The 16,068-nt window shown below is 55.4% G+C and overlaps 1 protein-coding gene across 1 annotated transcript in view; it reads left to right on the top strand.

Annotated features, from left to right (window-relative positions):
* The first annotated feature begins 15,536 nt into the window (after positions 1–15,536).
* Positions 15,537–16,068, top strand: part of LOC310920488 (hexokinase-2) — a 27,922-nt gene continuing 27,390 nt past the window's right edge. Inside the window, exon 1 of the mRNA XM_083880484.1 lies at positions 15,537–15,663. Coding sequence (XP_083736610.1) covers positions 15,601–15,663 — 63 coding nt within the window. The 5' untranslated portion in view covers positions 15,537–15,600. The remainder of the gene's footprint in view (positions 15,664–16,068) is intronic.

Below are 16,068 nucleotides of genomic sequence, written 5' to 3'. Positions count from 1 at the left end.
GGGCTGCCGCCGCACCTGAGGAGTTCCCGGCTTTCCCCCCGGCCCGCGGATCCCAAAAGAACCCTTCCCTCTCCTCCAGGTCACTGTCACCGAGAGCTGTGAGGATGCTGCTGCCAAGGGCCCCCAACCCAGGACACATCCAAAACACAGGGGTGGGGCTACTCCCTCAAATTCCGGGGGTGACCTCCAGTCCCCCCTCGCTCAGGGCAGAAGGGGACTCCCAGATTTTGGTTCTCGGAGCGCATCTGGCGGGGGGGGGGGGGGGGGGGGGGAGGGGGGCATGGCCGGGATAAATCCAAGGGGGGCCCCGTGACCCCCGGCCGCGGGGGCCCCAGCAGCCCTCGGAGAAGGCGGGGGAGGCTGGGCCAGGACCCCCCAACGGTTCCCCTCCCAGCATCTCCCCCCGCCTCCGCCCTCGCGCGCCCAGTGCCGCTGCGGCAGCCGCAGGGCGGGGGGGGGGGGGAAGCGAAAAACCGGGATGAAAACCGAGATGGATTTGGGGGGGGCCGCAGCATCGCGCTCCCTTCGGGGGTGGAGACGAGGGAAGGATGGGCTCGGGTACCACCGAGGGGATGAAGGCCTGGGAAAGGGGGGAGGGGTGGGATGCAGCCCCCCCCCCCCCTCCCCTGCATGCAGCCAGCTGAGGATGGGGTGAGGAAAAGGGGAGGGGGGGGTCACCCAGCCTCCCCCGACCCTTCCCAAATCCCCCCATCCCCGAGGGATGCTGCGGCCGGGGGCTGCTGCCATCACCCACCTTCCTCCTCCTCCTCAGAGCATCCTGACAAAGGGCCGCCCCCCCCCCCCCCCCCCCCGACACACCACGCGTGTCCCCGCACCTCCCCCCGCCCCGCCCTCCCCCCCGCACTCCCCCGAGAACTCAATCCCTGCAAATAAATAAGAGAGGACCCCCAAAACCAGTGCTGGCGCTATGACAATCCCTTTTTATTGCGCAATTAATTCGGTTTATATTAACAATCGTTAATAAGCCCTTACCTGGAGTGGCGGGGGGCGGAGCAGCTAATTACAATTTCGTAAAGCAATTAATTACAATTCTGCCCTCCCCCCCCCACCTCCGTGTTTTAGGGATGACAGACCCCCTGCCCCCCAGTTTTGGGGTGCAAGTTTCATGGGGTGTGGGGCTCCAGGACAGGAGCATAACCCTGAAAATGGGGGCTGGAGCCTTGAACTTGGCCTTCGGGGGAGACCTCCACAGGCCCCCCCGGATTTTTAGAGATGTCAGGAAAAACCTTTAAAAAAGGAGAAAAATAAAGCTTTTTTTCACCTTTGGAATATTTTTGGGGAAAAGGTGATTTCGAGCCTCCCTTGTTTATGTCTGGTATTACCCAGATGCTCCCCCAAACCCGGACCCCATGGGTGAGCCCCCCAAGTCTTCTGTCCCCCCTAGGCTGCTCCATCCCCACCCAGGTGCCCAGGTGTTTTGTCACCCCTCCAGGTGCTCCCCCAAATTCCCAGGGTGCCCCCCAAGGTGTTCTGTCCCCTGCCCCGGGTACCTCCCCAAGGTGCTCTGACCTCCCCCGGGTTCCCCCCACTCACCATCCTCCCCCTCTTCAGCAGTGCCCCAGGGTGGGGGGGCAGAAGTGGGGGGTCCCAATAGGCATGGGGAGGTACTCCAAGGCCAGGTCTCAGGTGGCCCCCCTAGGGACACCCCTCCAATGTCCCCCAACTCCTGCTCAGTGCTGAGTTCCTGGGAAAAAGAGAATTTAAAAATATATTAGAATTGGGGGGTGGCCTCCCAATAATAACTTCCCCCCTAATAATAGCCCCCCATAACAAATCAATTAAATTATTAAATTAATTTTAACCTCAAAAACCTCAAAGAGGAAAATCCCCACCAGGCCCCCAAGCCTCCACATTATCGAGGGGTTGTTGGTCAGTTTTAGGGCTTACCGTCAATAATAATTCAATTTATTTATATTTTTTTAAATTAATTCCAGTTTGAAAAATATTAATAAAAATTCCCTAAAGCCCACTTTATGGTGGGCCCCGAGAGGTGGGGGTCAGTTTTAAGGTCCCTCCTCAAATTCAATTTAGTTTTGTTTATTAAATTAATTCCAAGCTGAAAAATATAAAGAAAAATCCCATGAGCCTCCCTGAGCCCATTATAGGGGAGTTTGAAAATGGAGGGTCAGTTTTGAGGTCCCCATATGGTGGAGGTCAGTGTTGGGATGGTCCCCCTCCAATAATTATGTTTTTGTTAATCTTAAGCTGAATTCCAAACTAAAACATCAGAAGAAATTGGAAGAAATCTGTCCCATCTCCATGTGCCCATCCCCAACCAGGCACTCCCTCCACTAGCACCCCAAATTCCAATTATAAGGGGGTTTGGAGCCCAGGGGTCAGTTTTGGGATGACCCACAAAACCTTAATGACTAAAAATAAATTGAATTATTGATTCCAAGATGAAAAATAGCAACAAAATCTCCATCAGCCTCCCAAAGTCCCACATTATGGGGGGGTTGAGGGGGTCAGTTTCTGGGTAGCCACATGGCAGCCCCACGTGCAGCGAGTGTTTCAGGGAGGGTAGGGGTCAGTTTTGGGAACCCACCTGGCAGCCCCCCGTGTCCTGCAGCACCCCCCACAGCAGACGGATGTACTGGGCCGCTGCCCGCAGTGTGTCAGCCTTGCTGGGCCGGCGGTCCCGTGGCATCAGCGGCACCAGCGTCCGCAGCTGGGAGAAGCCACTGTTGAGATTCCGGATCTGCAGGACACAGGGATCCCAGGGAGCTAGTCAGAGACCGAGGGGACCCCAAAGGGACCCGGTTAGACACCCCAAAGGGAACTGGTTAGAAACCCCAAAGGGGTGCCCATGTTACACCAAGAGGCCTGAGTTAGAGCAGGATCCCTGCAGGATCAAACTAGGATTATCAAGATTAAACTGGGACCACCCCAGGATTAAACTGGGCTCACCAGGACTAAACCACACCCACCCATAATCAAAATTGGGGTCCCCCCCGAATTAAACCGATCCCCTTGAGGATTCAACAACCCCTTGAGAATTAAAGTAGGTCCCTTACAGAATCAAACTGGGGTCTCCAGGATTAAACTGGAGGTTTTAAATTAGGATTAAACTGGGCTCACCAGGACTAAACATGACTCTCATAGAATTAAACTGAGACCTCAGAATTTATCTGTGCTCCTTCTAGAATGAAACTGGTACTTCCTAGATTTAACTGGGTTTACCAGGATTAAAGTGGCCCCTTCCAGGATTAAACTGGACCACCCCAGAATTAAATTTGGGTACTAGGGATTAATGAACCCCTCCTGACTGAATTTGGACCCCGTAATGAAACCATATCCCTCAGGGTTAACCTGGGGTACCTCCAAGATTAAACTGGGGTTTCTCCAGGATTAGATTAGATTTCACTTCCTTAAACCAACTCCCTCTTCCCCAGGATCAAACCAGGCTCCTCGGAATTAAACTCCAGGATTAAACTGACCAACACAGGATTAGATCAAGCCCTCCTAAAATTCAACTGCCCCCCCTAATTAAATCCACCCTCTCAAATGCAAAGTCCCCCCTGAACCACCCCGGTGGTGGCACTGCCGATGTCCCCACCCAAAGCAGCCCTGGGTGTCACCACGATGTGATCCAATCTCCCAGGTGTGATTTTGGGAGGGTTCGGCAGATTTCGGGGTCGCTCACCCTCTCCCTCTCCTTGGCGTTGGCTGCCTGCCGCCGCTGCAGCACCTCCGCGGGGTCCCCGGTGGGCTCGTAGCCGCCCTCGGGGCTGCGCCGCAGGCGGGCAATGGTGGCCGGCCGGGGCAGGGGCCCGAAGCGCTGGCTCAGGAGCCCCTCCAGCATCTCGGGGGGCGGCGTGGGCTGCAGGGGCCCCGAGGGCTCCGGGACCCCCGAGGGCTCCAGGACCTCCGGCCACTCTCCAGCTCTGCTGGGCTCCCCCATCCCACAAAAAGACCAAAGCTGCACCCACTGAGCTGGTTCTCAAAGGGAGAGAAAGCTGCTGAAAAAGGGCCTTAAATACCCGGGACCAAATGAGGTGCAGGTGGGACCCGTCTGGGCCTGATGAGCTCTGGCTGTGCCTCAGTCTCCTCGCCCACCATCCCAGCCCGGTACCCACAAAATCCTGATCCCATGCTGTGCCTCCATTGTCCCCATTCGCCATCCCAACCTGTTATCCACAAAGCCCTAAGCCCAAAAAAGACCCCTCAAAACCACGCTAAGGGACGTTTGAGGCCTGGCACTGATGGGCACCCGGATTCCAGAGAGAAGAAAGTTGGTTTGAGAGGCCTCGTGTGTTCCTAAAAACGTGGGAAGCACTTTAGGGTGGGGAAAACAGAAATAAGAGGTTTAATGACAGGCGGTCTGGCTCGGTAGGTGGCAGTATTAGTCCCTGACATACTGCAAAACTCAAGGACGCTGGGGAAAGAAAACAAAAAAAACAAAAAAAAAAACAAAAAAAAAAAAAACAAAAAAAAAAAACAAAAAAAAAAAAAAACAAAAACAAAAACAAAACAAAAAACAAAACAAAACAAAACAAAACAAAAAAAAACAAAAAAAAAAAAAAAAAAAAAAAAAAAAAACCACCACCTCCCTTTTTTCTCAAAAAAAAGTCCGGTCACTTCGGGTTATCCACCATGGAGGGAACCTCATCCCAGTCCCACCACCGGGATGGATTTCCCCTCCCCTGTGGTGCTTCCGTGCGGAAAAGTCATTCAACGGAGTTCATCCCTGTTTTCCTGGGGAATTTGGGGCAGAAGGGAACGGGTACTCTGAGGTGTGTGTGGGGCAGGGTTGGGGCTGCCCTGCCTCAGTTTTCCTAAACCTGGAGGCACCCCTGCGGGGGCTCAGTTCCATCCCCAGCTGCTCCGGGATCCTGGAAGTTCATTCTGTGTCCATAAGGAGAGTGAGAGTACAGAGCAAACTCTAAAGAAACCTCAAAATGACCCTAAAATGAGAGGCACTTGGAAGCTGAGGTTTTTCTAAGAAGTTAGAAAAACCCAATTTTCTTCTCTTTAATGCTCTATAATGAGTTTCCATATCCCGCAGCAGGCTCTGGATAATCCCATTATTCCTGCCCTGATGTGGACTTGATTCCAGTATCTGACAAATTAATCTGATGGCAGGGAAGTGCAAAGTCACCCCAAAAATGGGTCTGTGCCCAGCTGCTCACCTGGGTTCACCCCTGGGAGTATCTGGGAAGGTTGAACCCCGCAGCTGGGGTTTGTTCCTTCTCTGTGTTGGGAAAAGCTAGGAAATGCTCCAAATTGAACAAAGGGAGATTAAATATTGAGGAAAAAATTAGGGGTAGAGGGTGGAGAAGGGACTCGTGGAAATGGGGTTTGCAGGGGTTGTGCCCTGAGGGAAAAATGGGCGGAGCCAGTGAGGAAGGAATTGGGGATTTGGGTTATTGGAGGCACAATTATTGGGGGATGTCATGGTTATTTGGGGTCACAGTTATTTGGGATCAGGGTGTTTAGGGTTCACAGTTATTAGTGACCTCATTTTAGGGCTCATGGTTATTAGGATTTGGGGTTATTAGGGGTCACAGTGTTAGGGGTTACAATAATTATAATTTGGGGTTATTAGGGATCGTGGTCTTAAGGCATCAGTTATCAGGACCCACATTTTTAGGGGGTCACTATTTTTTGGGGTCACTGTTATTAGGGACCACATTTTTCAGGGGTTGTGTTTTTTTAGGGTGAGAATCATGAGGGGACACAGTGATGAGGGGTCCCAGTTAGGGATGGGAACTTGTTTCACTCCTGTGAAACATCATTCCAGCAACCCTGGGGGTGCTGTTTTGGGAATGCCCATTTGGAATGCTGTTTTCCAACCCTTCAGGCTCAGTTTTCCCTTTCATTTTCCCTCTCTGAGCACGGCTGGAAGCATCTCCCAACCCTCCACCCCAGAATGCTCCCTAAATCCAGGTGTCCCCACCCCCTATCCCACCCACCCCAACGCCAATGATCCGTCGAGGATCTGACATTTAACTTTGAGACTGGAAACACGACCCCTAGGTTTCCAGTTACCGTGGTAGGGTGGCCTGGAAAGGTCAAGGAAGGGAAGGGAGACAGTGCCAGGACTAATCTGGGGCAGGGGCAGCTAACCAGTTGGCATGGGATTAAACCCAGTCTTTCCTGGCATGGTCCCAAATGTCTCAGGAGTGTCTGGTCCCTGCCAGAGCTGCCGGCCTCGTGCCAGCCTTGTGGTGTGCCCAGATCTTGGCCATAGGTGGGAAGAGCAGGAATAAAATATTCCAAGGGGGTTTATGGAGATGTGGCAACACCTGTGGCCACTTCCACCTCTCCATCCTCACCTCCTCATGCTGCCAAACACATCCCAAGACACCTGCTCTGCTTGCATGCATCCTGGAATCTCAGGCATAATTCATAACTTGCTCCCTGAGCTCTCCAAGCGTTGAGCCTGGGTTGGCACCAGGATCTCCATTGCATTTCAGGAGGGTTCTGGGTGCCCAGGGATAAGCTCACAGTTGCCAGGGCAGGGAAATGTGGGTCGGCAGGTATCCATGTGGACAGGGAAACTCCTGGAACACTTTTGTCCTGTCATTAAAGTAATGAAATCCTCTCTCCTGCTGCTGTCGATGCTGCTGGTGACATTAGGACTGCATCTCCCAAGTGTCTTATCTTTGCCCAGTATCCTGTGATCTGATGTGAGACAGAGAGATCTCTTCTGCCTCCGTTTTTCCAGTTCACTCAGAAGTCTGAAGGGATAATTGTGAGGGAAATCCTGAGGCTGCGTTTGCCCCTAAATCCAGCCCTGGGGTTGATGCTGTAGGATTTGCGGCTGAGTAGATTCCCAGTGCAACGTCCGGGAATCCAAAGGTCATACCAGGGGCAACCCAGGGCGCATCGCCATCCTGCTGCATCCCAGACACTCGTTCCCCCACCCCTCATTATAAAGGGGTCATTTGTCCCCATTTTGTGATGAAGAGCCGGGGGTGGGGCGCTGGGGGTGAGAATTGTCCCGGCCATCTGCCGAGATTCCCGGGGGTCCCGTGCTGGGAAGGGGCAAGTGTCACCCCCATCATGCTTAGATTATCCATGGGGCGGGAGACACAATAAAGAGATTTATTGGTACGGCGTGGATTCGGGCAGGGACAGCCGGGCTGTGGGGCTCGTCATTGATTAGATCCCCTCAACCGCATCCGTTAAACAATCCTAGCTTGATTAAATCTAAATAATGACTAAAATCCTACTGGGATTGGTGGGAGGGAGTAAATCCGGGGCTAGCAGTGATGCCCCCAGCGCTCATCTCCCACCTCCCAGCGCTCGAGATCATTGATTTTCTCATTCCTGGAGATTCCCGGGAAGTGGATCCAGAGCCGGAGGGCTGGTGCCGTTCCTGCCCTGCCGCCCGCCGTCGGAGCGGGATGAACAAAGGTGGCTCTGTCCGTCCCGGGTGAAGGAGCCTTTGTGCGAGCTGTGGGCGGCAGAGGGAGGATCCCAGTCTGGAGCAGCCGGAGTTTTCCCCGTCCGAGAGCAGAGGAATTTTTGGAGATAAAAGAAGTTTCCATTGGATGAAGGTGCTGCCAAACCCCCGTCATGAGGCAGGTGGATGGGGAGACAGCTTGGGGTGGGGGTCTGGCTGTCCCAGGGTCTGGATGAGTCCTAGGCTCTCACCGATGGTCATGTGCCCTGGGAATGGAATGGGATGAGGATGGGTAGGGATAGGGGCTGGGATTGGGACAGGAAAGGGACTGGGGATGAAATGGGACGGGAACCAGGACAGTGTAAGGGATGGGGATGGGAATAGGACAAGGATGAAACAGGGACAGGGATCAGGACAGAGATGGTGACAGGGATGGAGATGAGAATGAGGATAGCAATGAGGATAGGGACAGGGATGAGGGTGGCAATAGACATAGCACAGAATCAGGGTGGGGACAGGGATGGTGTCAGGGATGAGGATGGGATGGGATAGGGACAGGGATCGGGATGGGGTTGAAGTGGGAACAGGAACCAAGACAGATGGTGGTAGGATTTGGGATGGGAGCAGGTTTGAGATGGGGATGGGGATGAAGATAGAGATGGGGACAGGGGAGGGATGAGGATGGGCATGGGATTGGGACAGGGAATGGGGCAGAGATGAGAGAGGGACAGGGATCAGGATGGGGACGAAGGCAGGGATAAGGACAGGGATGGGACCAAGGCTGGAGCTCAGCTCTGCCTTGCCCTGCCAGCTCACACAGCACCTGACCAAGGGCTGGGGCTGAGCTCAGCACCTGGACAAAGATTTAGGTCTGGTCTTAACCTTTAGTCTATCCAGGTGGTGCCTAAATCCAGCCGAAAGCCTGCTGCTCCCAAATCTTAGGTTTACCCCTTCTCTCAAGTTCATCCCTCTCTGTGATGGGAAAACTTAGGGCTGCAGCTCCATCCTCTGCCTCCCTGACAGCAATTCCTGCCTTTCCCATCTCGGATAACCCTCCAGGACTGGCTGCTGGTGCTGCTGGGCCCTCCAAGCTGGATAATCTCTGTTAGAATTAATAAATGAATCAACCTTAACCCTCTTTGCCTGTCAGCTCCTCTGCAGCAGCAGGGAGTGGGGCCCTGCGTGCCCACTGTCACGTAGGGATGAACCCACAGAGTCACGGGGTGGGGGAGGAGCCAGGCAGCTCTTTCTCCCCTCTTTTATCCCCCATCTGGGTTTTTTGAATTCTCCAGGACTCTCAAAGCTCCTCCTAAGCACAGGAGCCACCGCTGCCATGGCAGATGCTGCAGATCCCCATTAAGCACTTTGCCGGGTCAGATCCATGTGGGAGGCCACGTGTCCCAGTCCCACGTGTGCCCTCACACGCAACACACATTTTCACATGCATGATGTATCTCCAGCAGGCTTGGGCTGGATGGCCTTGTTCCGCCTCAGGGCTCCCAGCCCCTCTGAACACATCCATCCATCCCACCCCCAGCTAGGGTTTTTCCATTTTATTTTCTCTCTCTGGGAGAAAGGAGAGAGGATTCCTCAGTAAAACTCTCTGCACTGAAATTTGGGCTGGGGCAAGCGAGGTCACTCCCACAGGGACAGAGCAATGCGGGGCTGATCCATGATCTGGCTGCTTCTTATTGTTTTGCCAAGGGGTCTGGAGCAGAGGGGTCCGGAGAAGAGAGGTGCTCCGTGGGGGTGTCAGTGTGGGGCAGGAGGACCAAAAACCTTCCACAGAGCATCTCATCCCAGACAGCTCCGTCACTCTCATCCCAAGTCTCTGGGATTACACCACTGCTGCTCAAATCCCGTCTTCATCCGCGTGGTGCCCAGCCAATGACCTCAGCGCTGGCACGCAGGGCCTTCCTCCACAGGGATCAGAGATGATAAAGCCCTCCCAGACCCAGCTCGGTGTGGCAAGGTCTCAGTCTCTGTCTCAGCAAACCGTTGTGGATGCTCCAAGGATGATGTCCATGCACACAGAGAACGGGATGGACAATGAAAGCTTCACCCAGGTAAGGGGCTTTTTGCCCTGGATTCGGGATAGTGAGAGAGTTTGTGATCCTTGTACCTGGATGAGGATCACAAAGGGGTGAAAGGGGAGCAGCTGTGGGTGTCAAGGGATCACGGGATGGGTGCTGGGGAATAACTGATGGCAGAGTGGAGGGAGTTGTTTCTAAAATCTCTGGCCTCAACCAGGTAGGGTGCTGTTGGAGCAAGGTGGGATGCAATATTTGGGGTGATTTTCTGCCCGTTGGAGTGAATTGGTGGAAATACATGTGACTGGGGTCTTTGAGCCATGGTCAGGGAGTGAGGGAGATGCTGCCTGTGACAAGCAAGGATCCTGGGAGAGCCGAGCTCTGCTCCTGTATCCCAGAGAGATCTCCAGGCTGGACTTAGAAATCACTCTGGATTTGGGGGACTGGGGGGAGTTTAATCCTTCTCTGCCCACCAGCAGCACCGTGGCTTTTGGCTGGGATTTTGGAAGGGCATGAGGTGGGCTCCCAGGCCCTTGCCCCCTTGCCTCAGCTCTTCCCTGTGCCTCACCCAGACCCCGAGGATGGGCTGGCAGGCACATCCATCCACACATGGTTTTGCCATGCTAGTGTGGATGCTGGTCCCTGCCAGGACACCAAAGGACTGAAGGGTGGGATTCTGTCACAGCTGTGCACCCATACCTTCCTGAAATCCAACTTTTGTGTGATTTCCTTTGATCGGGTGGGAGGAATTCATGGGATCAGTGCAAGCTGGATGTGGCTGTGGCACAGGACCATCAGGGTGGTTATCCCACTCCCACAAGACCCCTGAGATCCAGCTTGCCTACACCCACAGCACTGGGAGAAAGGATGAGGGTCCCCTGGGCAGAGGTGAAGGAAAATCCCCTGGCACTGAGAATTCCCTGCCCAGTCCCACTTGTGTCCCTGCTCTAGTTTGGTGGCATCAGGGACATGGCATGTCCCATACCGTGGGATGTGATGGTGCCCATGGAAAATGCCCCAAGGATGCAGGAGAAATCTCCCCTTTCCACTGGGATTGGGAAAGTGCCGCACGCGGGAGTGACTCAGGGTCCTGTGTCCTGACCAGGGCTTTTGACCTCAGAGCTGTGCCAGGTTTTGTGGCACCTGGCACAGCCCCTCTGGGATGCAGGGTGGTCCTCAGCTCTCCCTGCATTTGGCCATGCTGGCTTTTGGGGACCCCTTCCTTCCTGCTACAGCTCCTGCTAGCTCCAGCATCCAGGCTTTGGGTACTGGACTGAGACTTTTGGGACCGTCCTGGAATGTTGGGGACCCTCCTGGTACACTGGGGACGGTGTGGCTCCTGGGAATGGAAGGGGCCAAACATCTAGTCTGCCTGCGGTGTCATGGGGCTGATCTTGTGAAGCATTCAATGGATCAGGAGATGTTTGATGGAGCTGGCGGGCTCCTGTACAGCTGGATGAGCTGGCACTGCCCTGAGGGAGGTTTGGTCAGGCCAATGTCATCTTCACGGTGTGGTGATTTGGGACATGGCAACAGGACATGCAGGGCAGGAGCTGGGAGTGGAGGGGGAAAACGGGATCTGCCAGTGTGGAGTGTCCCACTACAAAATCCCCCTGGCCAGAGGGGGCTGCCTGGGGGTGGAGATGATCCCAAGGTTGAAGGTCACCATCACCAGTGGAGAGTGGCCACCACAAGGGGATGGTGGCCACAAGTGAGGAATGGTGACCATCACTGGAGGTGGTTGGTTGTCACCAATAGAGAGTGACTGTCACTATGGAGGGTGGCCAGCACCACTCCAGCATGACCATCACCAGTCAATGATGGCCATGTCCAGTGGAAGGTGGCCATCACCCCCAGTCTTCTCCTGGCACAAGTCTAGTGGCCCCCCATGCCCACCCATCTGTGGGTGCCACTACGCAGCCAAAGCCCCTTTGGATCCCTCCTGTCCTGACTGGTCACCTTGGTGGCTTTGAAGGTCACGCAGGGCCAGGGGAGAGAGGGAAGAGCTGGTGCAGTGTGTCAGTGACACGTGAGGATGCTAAAATTAGGTGGCTCCAGCTAATCTAATTTCATCTCCCCTTTTCCATCCTTTCCATGGGGATTAGCCCGGTGAGTGGGATGGGAAGCCAGGCTGTGGGGCAGCCCAGCCCAGGGACACACAGTCCAACCCCCGGGGAATCCCTCTGGCTGTTTTGGGGAGATGTGTCTGCAGGGTGACCTTGGGGTGCAGCTGGAGTTTGGGATGGGTTGGAAATCATGCCAGCATTATGAGATCTGTGGAAGAGCAGCAGTAGGATGGATAGAAGGATGGATTCCCACCACCCAAAAGGTGGCAGGGCACAATCTTCCCCTCCCTCGTCCTTCATGGAACAGTTTGGGATGGGCGAGCACCTTCCCTCTTAGCAGAGCTGGGGAAAGGCTGTTTCACCCAGCTCAGCACAGAGTCAGGCGTTCGTCCTGTGGCTGTCAAAAAAAGAAAAGTTCTCCGACCGGTTTTCTGTTCCCAGCCCTGTGCGAGGGCTGGGTCCAGCCAAGTTCCAGGTTTCCGGTGCTTTGGGTGACAGGGCAAAGTCAACAACTGGTCACCGGTGTCATGCAGATGCTGATGGGTTCGTGGGGATGTGTGTGCCTGTGTCCAATGAAACCTCTTTGGAAACTATGTGGAGCAGCGCTGGAGCGATGAATCATGGGGCAGGTGATCACAGATGAGTTTACGCCTCTCCTGGAGCAGCTCCAGCTCCAAGGTCATCCCAGCTGCTCCATGCTTGGATGGTCTGGTTCCCAATTTTTCTATACCCACCCGTGCCTCAGTTTCCCCAGTATAAAGGTGGGTTATGACCCTCACCAGGTTCCCAATGGTCTCCTGGGGGTCCCCAGGAGCAGCAGCACTTCACGGGGGACTTCGCTCTGTGCTGTGGATCAGGCTGGTCCCAGGGTTTCAGGATGCTCTGTCCCTGCTCTGGCCACTGGGCATGGCTCTTCCTCTCTCTCTGACATTGTTATTACTGCACCATTTGTCCTTAAGGAATCACATTAGAGAAATTAGAGCTGGTTGTAGCTCCAATCCCTACAATCAGCCACTTCCTTTTCCTAAGGAACGTGGCATTAAATGCCGATAGATTCTTACAAGCCCATGTGGAGCCAGGAAACAGCTGGGATGCCTTGAAAAGATTTCCATTGTGAGCTTTATTCCATGAAAGGAATTCCAAAACCAACTGAAAAACCTCAAATAAAAAATTTACTTTATTTAGAGGAACTGGTTGAGCAGAGTCCAGCTCCCCCTGTCTTTTCTTGACTAAGGCATTATCTGGCAAATCAGTGGAGTCTTGGGGAATATTTTCCCTGAATAAACTGATTTTACAGGACAGAAGGATGAGACAGGTCCCTCATTTTGCACAGACAGTCGCTTCCTTCGTCCAGCCAGGCCGGTGGCAGATGGAGAAGGCAGACAGATGTGTCCAGTTATTTTTAGGCTCAAATGCTGTTTTAATTTCAATTTGACCACAGAGAATTTGGATTTTTAGGGTAAAAAAAAAAAAAAAAGCTCGATCAAAGGCAGAATTGAAATGTAGGGGCAAGTGACAGAGATTAATGGAATATCCTGAATTGGAAGGGATCCACAAGGATCATTGAGTCCAAATGCTAAAATGAATCAGGTCACGATCCGGGGATTTAACTGGAATGGCTGACAGATTCATGGTGGGTCTGGCAGGACTGGAACCTCCAGGAAAAGGTGTCTGGTAGCAGGATTGTCTCGCCTCTGGCTTTGGTTGCTTCTCCCCCTCTTTCCTTTGAAACGGGGTTATAGTTCCTTGAGCAAAACCACCAAAATTATGTAAATGGCTGCATAGAAAGGACTCTTGAGAGGGTGAAGGCAAGAAGAGCTGGAGCTGCTTCGGACTGGTTGGGAAAGCGGCAGGAGCGGGCAGACGGGTTGGGTAACTCCTGCCCCAGGGCTGCTGGGACCGGCTCTGCTGGCAGCGGGGAGAGGGAGCCGCTCCGGAGGGCCAGGACGTGCCGCGGCCCTCGTAGGGCTCTGGGCCACCAACGCCCGGCTGTGGCCCACGGACTCACAGATGGGGCCGGGATGGAGCTGGATGGGGGCGAAGAGGAAGATGGGATGGTGGAGGCAGATCCCAGCCCCAGCGATGCTCCCAAACGATGCTTCCCAAGGTTTTCGGGGCGCAGCAGGCACCCCCCGCCATCCGTGGCTGCGCACGGGGAGCGGGACACGCGGGCGTCGGAGCGAGCGCCACGGGCCACGGGGTGATGGATGCGACCTGACGGGTGCACAGGGCCGCGCACGTTCACACGCATGTGACAGCACCGGGCACACCGGGGCGGAGCGGCGGCTGCGTGCGGGGACACACACACGGACCGCGGCCACGGCCACGGCCATACAAATGGGCTGCGGGCACCAGCCCCAGAGCACCCCAAATACAGCCGTCCAGTAGACCCCACTAGACACCCTCTCTGCACCCCCAATGCACCCCCCCCCAGTGCTCCCCCAACCCTCTCAATGCACCCTGTTGCATTCCCCAGTACACCCTCAACCTCCAGTATCCTGCAGTGCACCTCCAGTATAAGCCCCCAGGGCACTCGCAGCCCCCCTAATGCACGCCCCGTGCATCTCCCCAGTACAAACCAATGCATGACCTCCGGCACATGTCCAGTACACCCTAATTCACCTCCCCGTGCAACCTCAACATAGCTAAAGCACCTCCGATGAAACCCCAGTATACCCCAATGCACTCCCCCAGTGCATCCCGCAGCAGTGCATGCCCAATGCACCTCCCGTACACACCCATGCACCCCTAGCCCCTTCAGTGCATCCCCAATTCACGCCCCCAGTGCACCCGCAGCCCACCCGTGCCCTGCTCGGTGCATTCACAGCCTCTCAGTGCATCCCCAATACACCCAGTAACCCCCGCTGCATGCACAGAACCCCTCGTATAACCCAGCCCCCTCAGTGTCCCCAATTCACCCCCCAACTGCACCCTCAGATCCCTCAAATCCCTCAGATCCCTCAGTGCCCAGCCCACCCCTCTCAGTACCCCCCCAGTCCCTCCAGTGCACTCCCAAAACACCATTCCCATACACACCCAGGCCCCCAGTGCCGACCCCCAATACACCCTACCGGAGCACCCCCGGGCCCCTCACCCCCCTGACCCTGCACTGCATCCCCAGCCCTTCAGTGCCCACCCCACTGCACCCCTAATTCATCCTTCCAGTGCACTCCCGGACATCCCACTCTACCCCCGGCCCCCCGTGCTTACCCCAGTGCTCCCCCAGTGCCTCCCCAATTCACCCCTCCAATGCACCCGCTGCCCCGCAATGCACCGCCCAATGCACCTCCCAATGCAGTTTCAGCCCTCCCCAGTGCATTCCCAGGGGATTCCCAGGCCCCTCAGTATCCACCCGAATGCACCCTTCCAGTGCACCCCCGTCCCCTCGATGCCCTCTCAGTGCCCTCCCACTGCCCACCCCGCTGCTCTATCCACTGCCCCACGTGTAGCCGCCAGTGTCCCCTCACCCCCAGTGTACCCAGTGCACCCCCAGTGTCCTCACCAGTGCAACACCAGTGTCCCTCCCACTGCCTCTCCAGTGCACCCCCAGTGCACCCCTCCAGCCCTCCCAGTGTCCTCCTAATGCACTCCCAGCCCCCCAATGCAACGCACCCTCCAGTGCCCTTCCCGTGCAAACCCAGCGCACCCCTCCCAGTGTATCCCCCCACAGTGTACCCCCCGGTGTCCTCCCAGTGCTTACCCAATGCACCCCACCGTGTGCTCTCTGTGTTCCCCAAGGCTCCCCCCCAATGTCCCTCCCGTGTCCCCCCAGTGTCTTCCCCGTGTGCACCCCCGTGTGCCTCCCACTGCCCCCCCACTGCCCCCCAGTGCTCCCCGAGTGCCCTCTCAGCGCTCTCCCCATGCACCCCCGACGTCCCCCCGGTGTCCCCGCTGGTGCCCCCGCGGCTCCTCAGATTGGGCGCGGCCCCGCCCCCCGCGCGCGCAGGGCACACACCCTCGCGGTTTGGCCAATGGGGAGCGGCGGCGCGGCTGCGTCACAGGCCCGGGGGAAGCTCCTCAATGAGCACGATTGGCGCGGGGAGCGCGCGGCGCTGCCGGGGCCGCTCCGCTCCCACCGACCCGACCCGACCCGACCCGACCCGACCCGACCCGATCGCTCCGCTCCCCTCCCGCCATGATCGCGTCGCACCTCCTCGCTTACTTCTTCACCGAACTCAACCATGACCAGGCGCAGAAGGTAAGGGGGGCGCGGCGCACGGGGTTAAAGTGGGGAGGGGGAGGGAAGAAATGGAGAGGAAAGGGAAAAGGGGAGAAGGGAAAAATGGAAAGGAAAAGGGGAAGGGGGGTGAAGAAAAGGGGGGAAGAAGAGAAAATGGGAAAAGAGAAAAAAGTAAGAAAAAAAAAAAGGATGGGTAAAAGTAAAAACAAAAAAGGAGGGAAAAAGAAAAAAGGGAGAGTGAAGAGGGAAAAGAGAAAAAAAGGAAGGAAAGGGAAAGGGAAATAAAGAGGAAAGGAAGAAGAATGAGGAAAGAAGTTGAAAATATGATGTAAAAAGAAGGAGGAAAAAGAAAAGCAGAAAAGGGGAAAAGAGAAAAAGGAGAAGAAGAATGGTAAAAAGAGCAAGAAAGGAGGAGGAAGGTGT

This window comes from Zosterops lateralis (assembly GCF_965231275.1).
Source record: "Zosterops lateralis genome assembly, chromosome: 30".
NCBI lineage: Eukaryota > Metazoa > Chordata > Aves > Passeriformes > Zosteropidae > Zosterops > Zosterops lateralis.
The sequence above is the reverse complement of the archived record's forward strand: the minus strand, read 5'-3'. Positions and strand labels throughout refer to the sequence as shown.